This window comes from Mauremys reevesii, linkage group 20 (assembly GCF_016161935.1).
Source record: "Mauremys reevesii isolate NIE-2019 linkage group 20, ASM1616193v1, whole genome shotgun sequence".
Taxonomy (NCBI): Eukaryota; Metazoa; Chordata; order Testudines; family Geoemydidae; genus Mauremys; species Mauremys reevesii.
In genome coordinates this window covers 24,297,260-24,314,735 of record NC_052642.1, presented here as the reverse complement: position 1 = coordinate 24,314,735, position 17,476 = coordinate 24,297,260, and the positions used below count along the sequence as shown (strand labels likewise).

Here is a 17,476-nt window from a genome sequence, read left to right as displayed (position 1 = left end):
GGGTCCAACTCAGGACATTTAGAGTCAGACCAGCCCAGGTCTAAGGTTTGTGACTTGGGTATTAACACTGATGAAGTTGCCAATTGGAGACTGAAGCCAATTTCCGCTTTGCTCAGTCTGTAGCTCTTAGAACAGCCTCCTGGAGGTGCCTGGAGCTCTCCCGCAGGTGAGCAAGTAGAGAGCTGTGAGAGACTCTTTAGCAGGACAGCTCTCTGCTCAGGGGGACTCTGCTCATGTGCTTCGATTTCCCCTGTCCCCTCACAGAGGCCTAGTCCTCTGCAAGTTCTAACTGGGATGCAGCGTGTTCAAGGGGCTATGTCTGAACTTGGAGCTGGTGGTGTGATTTCCAGCACAAGGAGAGATGCATGTTGTCCCGGGGTGCTGTACTCACCACTGGGGTGCCTCCTTGTAGCCGCACCTGGGGATTCGCTCAGCCAGTCTGACGCCCTTCCTGCGGGAACTCACTCTATCTCAGGATTGACAGCTCCTTCGGGCCAGGTTACTGTACTTTTCCCCTTTGGAGGGAGAGAGGGAGGGAGCTATGTACCAAGTGTCTCTGTACTAACTGTCCCGGACAGCCTTCCAATTCACTACCCCTCAATGGTGCCTGGTAGGGGAACCCACACCTTGCTGCTGTTTTCCTGGACTGCTTCCTACACTGCCTCCATCAGGCTCCTTCCCCACCTCCAGGTACACCCTGTTCCTGCCCAGGTGAGCTTCATCTTTTAATTAGTCCTCATTGCTCCCTGGCTTCTCCTCCAGATGCTCCCTAGGGAGTTAATTGGCCCACCTGGCAACCTTAATCAGGGCTCGGGTGGGGTGACACCCCATCACACTCATGCTACCTGTCTTGAGCTGCAAATAGAAATAGACTGTAGCTGTGGCAGGGCCAACAGCAGGAAGGCCTAGCTGCCTTTAGCTGTGCTTAGTGTCTCAGACAGGACAGCTGGCCCCTCCCCGCACTGGCCCCACTGCATCTACATTTAGTGCACTAGCTTGATGCCAGCTAGCATGGATCTGTCTCCTTGAGCTATGAATCACACCCCCAGCTCCCAGTGCAGCCATACCCACAGTCAGACCCAGAGTCTCTGCTCCTGCTCCGAGCTGAACTGCTGGCCTAGTTCTTTCTGCATTTCCTGGCTGGGGAATTTCCATTGGTTGGCAGCTGCCCATTCAACTTTCCTTTGAAAGTCCCATGTTTGTGACTCCACCTGTAGCCCTCTCCATGGTCATAGATTCTCTGTCCAGAAGGGACAGTGCTGGGCAGTGTGGATGCCAAGACAGGCGGCAACCATTGTGGGCAGCCCTGGGAGTCCTACACCTGGACAGCATGGTGCACGCCATGGCCCACTCCATGGGTGACATAGCAGGAGGGCTTCCAGACCAGCTCAGTGTTCTCAGCGCAGCTGCTAGGGGTCGGCACTTCAGGGCAATGCCCTGGAAGGGCTGCGGGCTCCAGAGTTACCAGTGCTGTGTCCGTGGGAAGCACAGGCGTCTCTGACCTCCTGCTCTGACTTTTGTGGCTAGAGTCACACCCTGCTCATCCAAGAGGGGAAGAGGCAAAGTCTGCTCTGGTAGCTGAAGGGTGGTGGCATGGGGAATGCAGGCAAGCGGAGGGACAGGGCAGGAGGTGACTCTTACGACTTGCCTCCTAATCTCATTACAGGGCTTAAACGGCAGCAATCTGAGCTGGGATTAGGTCTGGTGGACAGAGTAGGACGCTCGTTTGTTAAAATAATCACTCCTCAAACCACCTATTCTCAGGGCCTGGAGTCCTTCCCTGGCCTCTCTGCCCAAGCCTGCAGAGGAGCAATTCCCCTGAGTCACGCCTGCACAGAGCCTTCTCCAGAAGGGAACTCACCTGTGCCAGGTCAGCTCTGTGGGGTCCACATTTCCCCTCTGCCTGCTGCTGGGACCCCTTTAAGGCTGGATGCCTCATCAGCTTGGATTGCCGGATTTCAGCTGACAGCCTGGGGCTGCTTTGACGTCATTCTGACCTCAGCAGAGCCTGCCAGCTGATTGCAGTTCCCTGTCACTCCAGCAGTAGGGCCCGAAATAACAGCAGCCTTGCCATGTATAGACACCCTGCCTGGAGCAGCAGCCCCAGCTTTACATAACTCACATTTACTGCTGTGTTCCCCCAGCCCTGGCTCCTGCTGTGCCAGCTGGCCATGCCTGCCCCCACAGTCACATACGCCATCCACACGCATCCCACCTGCGCCCAGGCCTGCACGCCATCCCACCGCCGCCCCAGCCGCTGCACGGCGCACCGCCCCACCGCCGCACACGGCATCCCTACTGCCGCGCCGCCGCCACGCCATCCCGCACCCGCCATCCCTACACCTGGCCCACAGCCGCACACCGCCATCCGCCTGCCAACCCGCCGCCGCACATGCCATCCCTACCCATACCCACAGCCGCACACGGCATCCCTACCACCACAGCCGCACGCGCCATCCCAACCCGCCGCCCCACAGCCCCACGCGCCATCCCAACCCGGCCGCCACAGCCGCACACGCCATCCATACCCACCGCCCCACAGCCGCACATGCCATCCCAACCTGCCGCCCCACAGCCGCACACGCCATCCATACCCACCGCCCCACAGCCGCATGCGCCATCCCAACCCACCGCCCCACAGCCGCACGCGCCATCCCAACCCGCCGCCCCACAGCCGCACGCGCCATCCCTACCCGCCGCCCCACAGCCGCACGCGCCATCCCTACCTGCCGCCCCACCGCCGCACACGGCATCCCAACCCACTGCCGCTCAGCCGCACACGCCATCCCTACCCACCGCCCCACAGCCGCACACGGCATCCCTACCCGCCGCCCCACAGCCGCACACGCCATCCCTACCCGCCGCCCCAGAGCCGCACACGGCATCCATACCCACGCCCCACAGCCGCACACGCCATCCATACCCACCGCCCACCGCACGCGCCATCCCAACCCGCCGCACACGGCATCCCTACCCGCCCCACAGCCGCACGCCATCCCAACCCGCGCCCCACCGCCGCACACGCCATCCCAACCGCCGCCGCCGCACACGCCATCCCGCCCCGCCGCCCCACAGCCGCACATGCCATCCCTACCCGCCGCCCTACAGCCGCACACGGCATCCAAACTGCGCACCGCCCCACAGCCGCACACGGCATCCCTACCCGCCGCCCCACAGCCGCACACGCCATCCCAACCCACCGCCCCACAGCCGCACACGCCATCCCAACCCGCCGCCCCACAGCCGCACGCGCCATCCCAACCCGCCGCCCCACAGCCGCACGCGCCATCCCAACCCACCGCCCCACAGCCGCACACGCCATCCCAACCCGCCGCCCCACCGCCGCACATGGCATCCCTACCCACCGCCCCACCGCCGCACATGCCATCCCAACCCACAGCCGCACACGCCATCCCAACCCACCGCCCCACAGCCGCACACGCCATCCCAACCCGCCGCCCCACCGCCGCACACGCCATCCCTACCCCCCGCCCCACAGCCGAACACGCCATCCAAACTGTGCGCCTGGTCCAGGCCAGCGGCCTGCCACCGCCCCACAGCTGCACGCGCCATCTCTACCCACCGCCGCATACGCCATCCAAACTGCGCGCCTGGTCCAGGCCTGCGGCCTGCCACCGCCCCACAGCCGCACATGCCATCCCAACTTGCCGCCCCACAGCCGCACACGCCATCCATACCCACTGCCCCACAGCCGCACACGCCATCCATACCCACCGCCCCACAGCCGCACGCGCCATCCCAACCCGCCCCACAGCCGCACACGGCATCCCTACCCGCCGCCCCACAGCCGCACACGGCATCCCTACCCGCCGCCCCACAGCCGCACACGCCATCCCTACCCGCCGCCCCACAGCCGCACGCGCCATCCCAACCCGCCGCCCCACCGCCGCACACGGCATCCCTACCCGCCGCCCCACAGCCCCACACGGCATCCCTACCCGCCGCCCCACCGCCGCACACGGCATCCCTACCCGCCGCCCCACAGCCACACGCGCCATCCCTACCTGCTGCCCCACAGCCGCATGTGCCACCCCTACCCGCCGCCCCACAGCCGCACACGCCATCCCAACCCACTGCCGCACAGCCGCACACGGCATCCCTACCCGCCGCCCCACAGCCGCACGCGCCATCCAAACTGCGCACCACCCCACAGCCGCACACGCCATCCCAACCCACCGCCCCACAGCCGCACGCGCCATCCCAACCCGCCGCCCCACAGCCGCACACGCCATCCATACCCACCGCCCCACAGCCGCACACGCCATCCCAACCCACCGCCCCACAGCCGCACACGCCATCCCAACCCGCTGCCCCACAGCCGCACACGCCATCCCAACCCACTGCCCTACAGCCGCACGCGCCACCCCTACCCGCCGCCCCACAGCCGCACGTGCCATCCCAACCCACTGCCCTACAGCCGCACATGCCATCCCTACCCGCCGCCCCACTGCCCCACACGCCGTCCAAACTGCGCACCTGGTCCAGGCCTGCGGCCTGCCACCGCCCCAGCGCCGCACACGGCATCCCTACCCGCCGCCCCAGAGCCGCACACGGCATCCCTACCTGCCGCCCCACCGCCGCACACGCCATCCCAACCCACTGCCCCACAGCCGCACACGCCATCCCAACCCACCGCCCCACAGCCACACGCGCCATCTCTACCCACCGCCCCACAGCCGCACACGCCATCCCTACCCGCCGCCCCACAGCCGCACACGCCATCCCTACCCACCGCCCCACAGCCGCACACGCCATCCCTACCCGCCGCCCCACAGCCACACGTGCCATCCCTACCTGCTGCCCCACAGCCGCACACGCCATCCCTACCTGCCGCCCCACAGCCACACGTGCCATCCCTACCTGCTGCCCCACAGCCGCATGTGCCACCCCTACCCGCCGCCCCACAGCTGTGTGCGCCGTCCCTGCCTCTCCACCATGCGCTGTCCATACCCAGGCCCACCTGCCGCGTGTGCTGTCCATGCTCACACACTGCCCTTGGCGTGGCCCCGCTGCCTGTAGCTGCCCCCTCTTGCTGCCCATGGTAAGTGCAGATCCCCACTCTCGCCCACACCCTCTGAGCGGGTCACCGGCTGGAGTGAGCCGGACCAGGCCTCCTACTCTTTTCCTTTCTGGGCACGCATATGACTTACTTATGTCGCCTTCTGCAGCTGGGTCTCCCTTGTTCTCATGCCCCCTGGGAGTGTGGGGGGCTTCCCAGATCCTGTCCCCACTGGCACAGGCAGGGCGTTGGGTGCCAAACGCCCCAAGGGACCCGAAGCTGCTGTCAGTCCCTCTTTGAGGCTTTTGGCGCTGTGGTGAATGTACCCCTTTTGTCCAGCATGGTGCCTCGCCTCTCTCTTCTGACCCACGGGGCTCCCTTGGCCTAGGGCTGGTCCCCAAACACTGCACCATCCCTCCCTCAGGGGCTCTCTGGTTAACTGCTGGGCTCTGATCAACCCTGGAAGTTGCCATGGGAACAGCCCTGTCTAGCCTCCTGTCTGCTCCGAGCCAAAGGTCGTTACGGAATCAAGGTCCATTGCCCGACCTCCGGCCCGGAGTCAGCAGGAAAGTTGGTGCCGGGAGAGAGCAGGCTGGGGGCTCCTGCAGTGCCCCGCTGGCCGATCACTCCCTCCCAAGAGGGGGCTTGGAGTCAGAACTCGAGTCCTGTTACTGCCCCGCCACAGACTCGGTGTGTGACCTCAGGCAAGTCCCCTGACCTCTCTGTGCCTTCACCCTCCGTATAATGGGGCCGGGGGGAGCGTTCACAGAGCTTGGTTCAGTGCGATTCGCAGCCTATGTGCATGAAAACCAGAGCTGGAGCCTTGCAGTGAGCAACCACTTCCCAGCACTCAGCCATCCTCTGGGCAAGGCAGAGCCAGCGCCTCCGCGGGCAGCTCCGGGAGCCACCTGCTGGCCACGTCGGGGTCCCACAAAGGCCCTGTTCTCACCAAAGGGCAGCCTGGGCGGCGGAGGGCCGGACGGCTTGGTGCAGCCGTGCCACATCCTGGGGAGAAGTGACTCCCCTGCCCGAGTTCTTGGGGCCCTGGTGGGCTCAGGGGAGAAAACCCCTCCCCAGGGCCCAGCCCCTCTGGCTGAGCTGCCAAGCGCAGCATTTCCTGGTGGCTGAGTCCCAGCTCAGAGTCCCCTGGGGAGTCGGGGGGCAGCAGGGCCAGGGGCAGCCAGGACGGAGCGGGAGGGTGGCCAGTTTTGTTTGGTGTGTTCCTGGAGGTTTCATCACGTGACATAATCTTTAATTCCTGAAGGCTTCAGGACAATCCTGGAGGGTTGGCAACCCTAGCCACTGTTCCCAGTGACCTCCCTGGCTCCCTACGGCCCCCTAGCAACCTTCCCCCCAACTCCCCACTGTTCCCAGTAACCTCCCTGGCTCCCTACGGCCCCCACCCCCGCTACCCTGCGCCCAACTCCCCACTGTTCCCAGTGACCTCCCTGGCTCCCTACGGCCCCCTAGCAACCCTCCCCCCAACTCCCCACTGTTCCCAGTAACCTCCCTGGCTCCCTCCGGCCCCCACCCCCGCTACCCTGCGCCCAACTCCCCACTGTTCCCAGTGACCTCCCTGGCTACCTACGGCCTCCACCCCCGCTACCCTGCGCCCAACTCCCCACTGTTCCCAGTGACCTCCCTGGCTCCCTACGGCCCCCACCCCCGCTACCCTGCGCCCAACTCCCCACTGTTCCCAGTGACCTCCCTGGCTCCCTACGGCCTCCACCCCCGCTACCCTGCGCCCAACTCCCCACTGTTCCCAGTTACCTCCCTGGCTCCCTACGGCCTCCACCCCCGCTACCCTGCGCCCAACTCCCCACTGTTCCCAGTGACCTCCCTGGCTCCCTACGGCCCCCACCCCCGCTACCCTGCGCCCAACTCCCCACTGTTCCCAGTGACCTCCCTGGCTCCCTACGGCCCCCACCCCCGCTACCCTGCGCCCATTTCCCCACTGTTCCCAGTGACCTCCCTGGCTCACGGCCCCACCCCGCTACCCTGCGCCCAACTCCCCACTGTTCCCAGTGACCTCCTGGCTACCCACGGCCCCACCCCCGCTACCCTGCGCCCAACTCCCCACTGTTCCCAGTGACCTCCCTGGCTCCCTACGGCCCCCACCCCCGCTACCCGGGGCCCAACTCCCCACTGTTCCCAGTGACCTCCCTGGCTCCCTACGGCCCCCACCCCCGCTACCCTGCGCCCAACTCCCCACTGTTCCCAGTAACCTCCCTGGCTCCCTATGGCCCTGCAGCAGCCCTCTTCACAGCTGCCTCCTCCACCCATAACAATCCTTCTTCCAGATGCTCTCCTGCAGTAACCCCCCATCCCTCTCCCTTGGCCCTGATCCTGCTAGCGCTGATCCTCACTGGCTGTGGGGGGAGAGTTGCTGGGGTGGGGGGCAGTAAGGAGCCAGGGAGGTTACTGGGAACAGTGGGGAGCTGGAATTGTTACATAGTCTGTGTTATATCCATATAATAAGCATATTTTCATAAATAATATGGAGTGTAATGCCGCACCCGGGATTCAACAAAGCAGGAATTTAAGTGAAGATGAAAAACAAGGCCCTCGAGTGGGGCAACAGGCAGAGCAGTTCATGCCCCGGGCCCCTCGCTGCAGTATGGACAGGCTCTAGCAGAGGGCTTGGCGTCTCCAGGCTGGCTTGAGTGCGGTCTGCAGGGGAGTAGGGCTGTTACAGGTTGCTTGAGAGCCAGCAGTAAGATTCTTGGGATGTGCTGGGATTTGGCCAGTCACCTCCTGCTCACCAACCTGCTTCCCAGGGCTCCTCGGCACAGCAGTCCCTAGACCTTGTCTACAGCAGCACTGGGGGAGCTGCGTTCCCTCAGGAAAGAGGTGAGTATAGCCAAGCTCACAGGCAGCTGTCTCACCAAGCTCCCCGTGGGCACGATTAGCCCCCCTCAGCACCTGCTCCAGGGCCTTGCTCATGCCAAGCCTAGATGCTAGGGGGCCCCCTAAGAGACCCTGCTCCCAGCGGCATCTCCCAGGCTCCTTATCCACCCACTTCATGATGCTGCTGTTCTCACCAGCTCACTGCCCCGTAGCGCACCAGGCTGCATACAGAGGAGTCAGGCACTCCAGCCCAGCACTCCGTTTTCCTCCTGCCGCTGGATCTGTGTTATTGGCTCAGGCCTTCCTGTACTGGAACACAAGTCCCTTGTCTTCCCATGACATCCCTTGCCACACGACGCACCCAGACAACCTTACCTCTGCCCCCTTTGCAATGCTGGTACATGGGAACATGGCAGCCCTGGGTGCAATACTTGGGGAACATGGCATCAGCCAGTGGTTGTGGTGGTGCGCGCTGGTGTTTGGTGTTTAATGTGCTGGTGTTTGTTATGGAGGAATAAAGTACCCTTGTGGCTTCCCTATGGGGACAGAGCTAAGCTGTCTGGCTGCGGTGCGTAGTAAGCATCACCTAAGCTGAGCATTAGTGTGCAGTGGCGTGTGTGCGCGTGCACCTGTGGGTGCATGTGTCTGTGAGTGTGCACACACCTGTGTCTGTGAATGAGTGTCTACTGATCCCATGAGATGCAGAACAGGAAGGAAGACACCAGTCTTTGAGCTTAAAATAACATTTCAAGCATCCTCTAGTCTTGTCATGTAACATTAATGAAGAATGCCAGTTAGCCTGCACACACGGGCAAGGAGGTACAACTACATGCCAGGGTGCATTACAGATGAGGACCCAGGAGTGTCTAGCACTGCATCACCCAGCTACGTACAGCAGTCCCAGCCTCAGGAAGGGAATCTATGCCAGTTACTGTTTTAGAGCTTTATTGTCCTTATTTTTATATGGAAGAAAAGTAACAGGCCCAAAATGCTGCCCAGGCAGTGACCCTGAGTCGCCCCTGATCATTCTGCTGCAGCCCTTGGCCTCCCTCATGCCTCTCAGCTACCATTTGCTTGGACACATGTAAAACCTAGAGATATGCTCACTGCAGCAGGGCCTGTGTCTTTGTATGTCTTCCATGAAGCACCCAGCACAAATTCGGGTGCTACAAAATAAATAAGAATCATTCATGCCCCTTTGCTCCATTGCAGCACAGCACCTGGCTGGGCCCCAATCTTCTAGCACTGGGACATCACAGCACCTGGCAACCGTCAGCAAAGGCACAAAAACACATCACATTACCACAACCAGGAGCCATTGGCACTAGGACGCAAACACTTCTGACAGGGCAGCATCTGAGATGCCGACACCCAGCCAGGACGCAGCACCTCTGTCACGCTGCAGTTATCATCTAACATGATCCGTTTGTTCACTGAAATACTATGTTCTTGTTCTGAACCGTCCCTTGGGTAGGGCGAATTGGGGTGACTGCTCCGGGCCCTGTGCTTCGGGAGGCCCCGCAGGCCAGTGCGATTGGCTGGTGTGGTCGGTCCTGGAAGAGACGAACCCCGTCACTTCTGGCCCGGGTCCTGCACCACCCTAGGGAAGGCCCAGTTCTTGTTACAAAGAGTCACAGTCCCAAGCATGCATGGGGGCTCTCAGGAAAGTCCACCAGATCATCCTCCAGGTGCTGAGTGAAGACCAGCTGTCAGCGGGTGTAGGAGCGCTGCCAGCGGTAAATGTCAGGGCTATTGTGGGGGCAGCAGGACTCCTGCCTGCAGCCACCTCTGCCCTGGGTGACCTTCAGCACCGGCCTGGCCCCTCTCTTCTTGGCCTGGCCCCTCAGTTTGTCCTCTGTGAGGAGGAAATCCACAGTGGTGTGGAAGAACTGCAGCAGCACCTCATGGCTCCAGAAGGCACCACACAGGCTATCCTTGAAGAAGCCACAGTGTCCGCCTCCCTGGGTGAGCAGTAGGAAGAAGTAGGGGTTTGTCTCAAACAGCTCAAAGGGCACAGTGTCCCTGGGGCCCCCACACATGGGGTCGTCCTGGCTGCAGATGCACAGCACTGGTACTGCCACCTCATCCACATCCCGTAGGGGGTCATTCCTCTCCCAGTACAAGTCCCAGGTCTGGGCCTGGCAGAACAAGATCTCCTCCAGCTCCCTCAGTGACTGGCCCCCAAAGAAACGATCCAGGGGCAGAACCTCCCCTAGCACCGTGGCAAACCTGGGGGAGACAGACACTGGTAAGAGCCCAAGCAGGAGAATGAGATGGGGGGACAGCTCCCTGCGCATGGGGCAGCTCAGGGCGGAATGCACCATCTCACCGTGGCTCTATCTGGGACAGAAAAGGCTGTCTCCCGTCATCCACCTCCCCCAGGGCTCTGCACGTTGTGCTGAGAAGCATTCTCACTAACCAGGACTGCTCCAGCTACAGCTTAGGGTCACCAGCTCTGTCCCCAACCTGGATCTCACGTGGGTCCAGGAGACATGGGCAAAGCCACTGGGATCCCTCAGAGCACTGCAAAGCTGCACTCCAGGCATGGTGGAGCTGGGAGGCTATGGCTCATTGCTTCACTACATGCTGTCCACCTCTGCCCCAGACAGACCCACAGATGAGTCACTCACCGGCTGAGCCACATCTTCTGGGACATGAGCAAGAGTTGCTGCCATAGCCAGGGGCACCCAGCTTCAAACCAGCCCCGAGGGTGAAAGATGGGGGAGATGCAGCCAGCAGCTGTCAGGTGGCTAGAGGAACCACATTCTCCCAGGTAGGAGAACAGGAGCCCTGCCCCAGTGCTCTCCCCCACTGCAAAGAGCAGGGCCCCTGGGCACCGGGAACAGATGTACTGGATGGCTTCTCGCAGGTCAGCAGGATCCCCATATGGCTGCAGCGTGGTGGTGCTTAGGGGGCAGCCATTCTGACCACGGCGGTTAAAGACAACAGGACGGTAGCCATGAAGGAGTGCCACATGACATAGCTAGAACCAGACAACAGGAGTCACCGTGAGCGTCCTGGGAACAACAGGGAGGGGCAGCCTGTCTGCCTCGAGGGCCCCATCCCCGGCCTGCTCTACCAGCTGGTGGGTTAGGACAGAGCCGTCCCTTGGGTAGTGCAAATCGGAGTGACTGCTCTGGGCCCCATGCTTTGGGGGGCCCTGTGGGCCGGTGCGATTGGCTGGCGCGGTCAGTCCCGGAAGAGACGAATCTGTCATTTCTGCCCCAGGCCTCCCCCCCTCAAGCCAGGGACAGCCCTGGGTTAGGGGCTCAGACACAGGAGAAACCTCCGATCACACCTGGAATCCAGGTCAGGATTCTTCCCTGTGGCCATTATCTACAGCTTTATAAATGGTCCTTTCACAGGACCCAGGCAATGGGTCTTAGAAGCCTGTTCCTCTGCTCAGTGCCGTGGTATCACTGCCTGGAACGTTTGCCTCATTCTTCCTTTCCTCAGTGTCCTGATCCCTGGCCAAGCTGCCTTGGTCCCTGTCTCCTGGCCTCGGGCGCCACATTCAGGCCGAGGTTTGCAGATGTGCTCACTAATGTGCGCATCCAACCAGAGACACCTGGGCTGATTCCCAGTGTGCTGAGGACCCACTGAAGTGGGGGAGCCGCAGGCTCTCCCGGGGGCTGGTCGGAAGCTGAGGCACCCAAATGAGTGAGCACGTTGAGCAGCTGGTGCCTTTCATCTCCACCTTAACCCCCCCATCCTCAACTCAGTCGTGTGCCCATCTCTGGCCCCCTCCCACTGGGATAAATCCATCGGTTAATGGCGCGAAGCCAACAGTCCCGGGGGAGTCATCCACAGCCCCCTCCCTGCTGCAGCACAGCCCCAAACAGCACTGACCATTCAGCTTTCAAACACACTGTCCACTCACCTCTACGTCCATGAGCCCTGCCCCTCAGCCTCCTTGCAAGAGGGAAGATTCTGCCCCAGACGGTCAGGTGGGTTGGCTGCATTTCCCACACACAATGGCATTTTGTTATTTTCTGCCCATGCTTCCCATCTCCCTAGCTTCTTTTGTTTGCAACTCCTCCCAATTCAGCATCATTGGAAAATTTCACTGGCATCTTCTTTACCCCTTTTCAGATGGGCACCGCCTAGGGGTAGGGTTCAGATACCAGGAATCATGAATGAAGCTGTTGAAATATCAGCACTAGGTGGTGTGGAGGGGGCAAGGGCATCCACAAGTGGCACATGGACCCAGCACATGCACCATGCTGCAGTGGGGGCTGTGCGGCACTAGGCGTGGGTGCCACTGGCGGGGGCAACCTGCACTCGGTTGCATCGAGCAGCGAAGGGAGTACAAGGCTCCCCGTTTTCTGACCCGAGACTGGAGTTCGCTGGGGAGCTCTCTGGCAGGTATTGACCGTGTTGTTCTAACTGCACTCACAGCTGCTGGCCGCCCTAGCGAGGTGGTGCTAAGGCTCCTTTCTGGTAAGGTGAAGAGAGGTTTAAGGAAGCCCAGAAAGACCCAAGTCTCCCAGCCCAGAGCCCAAGAGAATCCACTGTCTTCTCTGTAGATTCAGCTTGTCAGCTGCTGCAGCAAAGCCAAAGGGCAAATGGGGTCAGTGGGCTTGTGGGAGGATGGGAGATAGATTTCGGCACTAAATCAGTTGTTAGCAGCGATTGCTAGGGGACCCCTTCGGTGCTGGGCAAGGAACACACTGCTGAGGTTTATACACAGCCTCGGTTAGACAGCCTCTGCCCCAGGCACCGGGCAGCTGGGAGACAGACTGGTGCTCCATGCAGCTGCCTGATGGGAACAGCCTGTCCTCCCTGGTGTGGGGGCGGGGGAGGAGGGGTTGTGCAGCAATTCCCTAAATACCGTACACCCTTCCAAATCCTGTGTGACCCCCATGTTCTCCAGCCAGGCACGGCACTCACCCCCACCCCAAACAGGCCACAATGCTTCCAAACCCTCCAAACAGCCCACTTCTGCCCTGAGTCGCCCCCCCCCCACACACATTGCTCTGCCCCTCGGGGCAGGGATTGGCTCCATCTCTGCGTCCTGTCACTGTCTGTCTAAGAAAATTCTCTGAGCTGTAGCTGAAGGGGTCGAGTCCCTGTTTCTACAAATGGGAAAACTGAGGTGCAGGGAGGGGAAGTGACTGGCCCAAGGTTACCCAGCAAGTCAGTGGCAGAACTGGGATTGGAGCTTGGGGGCAGTTCCTGGTGCCCAGCCCTGTTGCCTGTCACTGCCAGTCCCTCCCGCTCATTACCTTGCTGATGTTGCGGGTGACCTTCCCGAAGGAGTTGGGGACAAGCAGCAGGATGGGTGTGCTGCAGGTGCTGGATGGCTGTCTCCTCTCCTGCTGTGCTGGCCCCACTGCCCAGTCCAGAGCCACCAGCCCCTCATCACTCAGCTGCAGATAGGTCCTTACGAAATGCACCCTGCTATCCAGGGGCCCCATCAGGCTGGCCAGTGTCTGCAGGGAGGGGAGAGCCCTCCATGGCCAGCTGGCTTCGCACAGGCCTTTCAAGGCCTGACACTGGCTCTCCAGGTAGGCAGCCAGCGCAGAGGGCTTGCAGACCAGCTGGGCCCCAGCGCTGCTGGGGACCCAAACCCGGACACGCAGGAGGATGAGCAGCAGGAGGAAGCCCAGCACCCCCGCCCATGGCAGCATGGCCAGGCCAGTGCCTTCTTGGATCACAGGTCCCTGCTCCTCTACAGGCTGTGGGGGGCTGAATCACACACAGCCCTAAGGAGAGGAAGGAGCTGAGCCCCGAGGCCCACGCTGACCAGACTTCCTCAGCAGACTTCCCTCCAGAGAGGACAGGTTTCTAGCATGGCAAGCTTCAACCTTCTGCTTTGGTAGCGAGAGAGGGCGGGGGTGGCTAGGGCGTGTGAAGCAGCAGCCTGGAGGAGGAGCTGCGGCAGTTTCCGTGTCAGTCCCAGAAGCAGAGAGAACCACAGAGACCAAAGATTGTGCATTAAAAACTAACCCTTTGGGTGAGGGGAGGGAGGACTTGGAGAGGGTGTGTGTGAGGGATGCTGTGGGGAGAAAGGCTTCACTTGGCTGCTGGGGCAGGCGGCACCTCACCGCTCTGCACGCACCCCTCCGGGCACAGGAGTGAGAACATCCCCAGTCCTAGGAGAGCAGGCAAAGCAAAGGGGAAACCTGAGGAAGACAGAACCCAGGACACCCAAAGCAAAGGGCAATGGCTACTCTCTGCAGCAGGACAGCCTGGGGCACGGGCAGGGAAAGAGATGTCACAGTGGGCAGGGTCTGGCAGTGGCAGCCCTGGGGAGGGGGCAGAGAATGATGCTGCCCAAGAGGCTCTGCAGCTCAGAGCAACCTGTGCATTTGAGAGAGAAACTTGATTTCTGATGGGAGCCATGACAGAGGCTCAGTGATGCTGAACTAATGCAGGCCAGAGGCTCCATCCCCTGCAATTTCATGTTTAGCTCATGAGCAAATACAGAAGAGAAGAGGAGTTAACATTTCCCGTCCATTATTCTCAGGCTCTGACCCTCAGCAGCCGCATTTCGAATGCTCCAACCCAGGGCTGGAAGTCCAGGGCAGATGCATGGGCAAGAAGCAGGATTGTTAATTGGGCAGTGCTTTCCAGCCCGCTCAGCAGAGCAGCCGAAATCCCCAGCTGCACTCACAGAGAACGGCTTCCCACCTCAGCAGCACTGTGCAGAGGTGGAGCACCACCTCCCTCTAGGAGCACCGCCAGCCACTTCTTGGCCCTACACACCCAGCACGCGGCTCACCCCTTGGCACTCACAAACCACGACACAGGAAGCACGACAGCTGATGACTAGACCAAGACAGTCTAGTGGGGACACAGGGCACCAGAGCAGCAAGAAGCAGTGTCTATCCCACCATCCTCCAGGGCATTTGGGTGCCTCTCATACACACATAACCACTGATGACATTCCACAGGGGAACCCCCCGGCCACACCTCCAATGCATGCGACAGCTCGGCCAAAAAGCAAACCTAGACCAGCTCCCCAAGACTAAATCCCTGGCTCCAAAACGCTCCACCCACAAGGCAAAAACCTTACTCCAAAGACCTTCCCAGTCACCATGTCTTGGAGGCCTCCCAGTCAGGGTCCAGGCCAGGGCACAGCACAGAGATGGCTTTGGTAGCGCTCACAGATTAGTCTCTGTTGTCTGGTGGGAGAAACAGTATGTGAGCGTGAGTGCGGTAAGCAGGCACGCCTGAGACTGGGTTAAGGGTGCCTGTGGGTCATTGGCCTTTCTGATCCCGGAGTGCTTTACTAGGCAGGCTTAACGCTCCCCGAACATTGCTTTGTATGGAACATGAATGAGAACAGCACCTGCAGCGATGCCAGCAGGGGCACAACAACCAAGAGCTATTGATCTCTTGCTCCAGGCCATAAACTGATCCCAGGAAGGGGTCAGGCAGAAATGTGTCCCCAGGGGATAGCACTGCAGGTGGATTAGGCATCCTGCACTGGCCACCATATCAGGCCATCCCACACCTCTTCCTGCAGATCCCAATTGCCCTGTGCGGGGTCTATCAGTACCTGGGCTTCCCCTGAATGACACACCATGGTGATTTACAGCCTGTTTTGTCCCTTGTTTCTTCATTGACCTTCCTGCTGCCTTGAAGGTTGTTTCACCCCCACAAATAATTTACTCAGCAGAAGTTGCACAAGTCCCTTAATCAATATCAATGAGAACAGGTGCGGCCAGAGCAGGAGCTTGGGAGCATGTGGCCACAGCATCTGATGCAGCTGAGCAGGTGCCACTGGGAGGTTGTGGGGCAAAGAAAGGAAAATTGCATCCCAAACCCCAAGGCCTAGGAAAGGAAATGTGACTGGAACTGAAGTACACAGACAGGGCTGCAGGCTCAGCACCAGGAACTTAGCCCACCACAAATGAAAAGTCTCATTAAAAGTAATCCACATCATGCAGTGTCTGACACTCCCCCACAGAGGGCCCTGCCTCCTCAGGGCTAATAGATGCTGCCTGTTTACCCTGGAATCTTTTCTTGCACTAAAACAAAAACTCACTTACCCATGACAGCTGACGTAAGCAAGTAAATAGGAAGCTGTGATGGTTGCAGGGCCCTGAACAAGGACCTCACAGGATGTGCTGGTGGTGCAGGGAGTGGATTCATGACACTGTCGTGCCCAGCTTCTGCTTTCTCTCTTCCTCTGTTTCTTTCTCTGGGCCACCAGGCAGACCCCAGCGCAGCTGCCACTCCACTTCGCGTGCCTCTGTCCCAGGTCCCGCAGTCAGCTCACAGGATCCCCAAAGTCCCTAATTCAGGTGAGAGAAAATAAGCCATTGCTTCTCTGTGGAAGTGACTGTCTGTGAAAAGGGCTCTGTGCACACAGCATGGTACATGGCCACGCCACACACAAGCAGCCTAGCTGAAAACATGGCGCAGCAGGAGTGTCACACAGCCCTGCACTGCGCATGCAAATGCATGTGCATCAAACTGTCTGCCTTACACCAAACCTTCCAACAGGTGAAACTAATAAAAACCCCTCTGCCTTTCATCAGAGGGTCTCCAAGTGCTAAGAGGCAGTTGGGATTCCTTCCCGGCCCTGCTCAGCATCCCACTGGCATTAATTTGCCCCCAAATTAAAAGCTTAGAAAACCCTGCGGTGGGAAGGGAGAGAATATGGAGAACACAGCTGGGTCAGTAGCCTTTATTTGGGTGGGGGAGAAGGGTATGTGCTAGATGTCCCAGGCTGAAAATCACTATTGAGGTGTCTGGAGAGCTCAGGACTGAAACTGCAGGGCCAGGTTTCAAGTCAGCGGCGCCAAGACATGCTGCGGAGTTGCGTGGGCGCTGTCTGGCTGTTTACTCTGACCACACCGCATCATCTCACTTCCCCACTTCCTTGCTGTGGATGGAGGAGCAGGCCATGTTGTTCTGTGCTGCTTTTGTTTCTGTAGTGACTTGACCACTTCCGGCCCTGTGTGGCTCGCAGCCATGCAACCCCATGGGTCCTGCACTAGTGCCTCAATATGCACAGCAGCATCTCTCTATACAGCATCATCCTAATACCTGCCCTTCCCCAGGCCAGGCTGGGGAATGAAAAGATTCTGTCCAAGGTGAGGCAGGCCAGACGTGCAGGGAATTGCTATGGGGACCTACCCAGCAGCCCTGTGGTGATGGCCCCAGAAGCTGGATAAAGCTGGAGGATGCCATGCATTTGCAGGGGCGGGGGGCCCCAGCAGGCCATTCACCTGGTTTTAAGCTGGCCAGCCCTGGTCTGGGGAAGGGTTGTCCCTGTCCAGCACCAGGGTGAGCACAGGCTGTTGCAGCGCACACAGCTTGCGCCCAGCAGCCGGAGGGGGGTCGCATGTGGGAAGTACTGGAACGCTGGTTTTCTGGGGCTGCCCCCCGCCCCGCGGGCCCCCGGTGAAGGAGGTGGGCGCAGGGGGCGAGCCTGTGCGGGAGCTCGAGGCTGAAGGGAAAGGCCCGGTACCAGCATGACCCATCCGCAACCTCGGGTCCTTTGTATGCTAGAAATTAGGGTCCCCTCGGCCGGAGCAGGGGCGGGGACCCAGAACTAAGGGCGATCCCAAGCCTCCCCTGCGGGCTGCTGGCGCGGGCCCCTTTCTGCGGCTGCTCTTCGCTCCCAGACACCGCGGGCCCCGCCCCGGGGCTCTG

The 17,476-nt window shown here is 60.6% G+C and overlaps 2 protein-coding genes across 12 annotated transcripts in view; one reads left to right on the top strand and one right to left on the bottom strand.

The window, feature by feature from the left end:
• WDR81 (WD repeat domain 81) overlaps positions 1-17,476 on the top strand; it is a 38,259-nt gene that overhangs the window by 6,417 nt on the left and 14,366 nt on the right. For 2 of the 4 annotated variants that reach the window (XM_039508004.1, XM_039508000.1), the window contains exon 1: positions 16,995-17,107. The exons of 1 other annotated variant lie outside the window; for it this stretch is intronic. In XM_039508004.1, coding sequence (XP_039363938.1) covers positions 17,010-17,107 — 98 coding nt within the window. In that variant the 5' untranslated portion in view covers positions 16,995-17,009. Of the gene's footprint in view, positions 1-16,528; positions 16,915-16,994; positions 17,108-17,476 lie in introns of those variants that run through there. One more of the 4 variants, XM_039508001.1, reaches the window with a different exon arrangement.
• Positions 8,765-17,424, bottom strand: LOC120387358 (protein ABHD15-like). 8 transcript variants are annotated; one of them, XM_039508014.1, is made up of 5 exons: positions 17,050-17,424; positions 15,865-16,110; positions 14,886-14,994; positions 10,498-10,850; positions 8,771-10,096 (listed from the first exon to the last, which is right to left on the bottom strand). In XM_039508014.1, the coding sequence occupies exons 3-5, from the start codon at positions 14,907-14,909 to the stop codon at positions 9,577-9,579; spliced, it is 897 nt and encodes a 298-aa protein (XP_039363948.1). In that variant the 5' UTR covers positions 14,910-14,994; positions 15,865-16,110; positions 17,050-17,424; the 3' UTR covers positions 8,771-9,576. The 8 variants fall into 8 exon arrangements, with proteins under 8 accessions (XP_039363946.1, XP_039363948.1, XP_039363949.1 ...); XM_039508015.1 differs by lacking the exon at positions 17,050-17,424 and adding an exon at positions 16,305-16,370; XM_039508013.1 differs by lacking the exon at positions 17,050-17,424 and having other exon boundaries at positions 15,865-16,292.

What these genes read in the sequence shown, in the direction of transcription:
- LOC120387358 (XM_039508012.1), bottom strand. Translation starts at nt 13,497, where the DNA reads ATGCTGCCATGGGCGGGGGTGCTGGGCTTCCTCCTGCTGCTCATCCTC. An exon ending in TCACCCGCAACATCAGCAAG is followed by an intron (nt 10,851 to 13,092) that starts GTAATGAGCGGG and finishes GTCTGGTTCTAG; the next exon opens with CTATGTCATGTGGCACTCCT. An exon ending in CAGAAGATGTGGCTCAGCCG is followed by an intron (nt 10,097 to 10,497) that starts GTGAGTGACTCA and finishes TGTCTCCCCCAG; the next exon opens with GTTTGCCACGGTGCTAGGGG.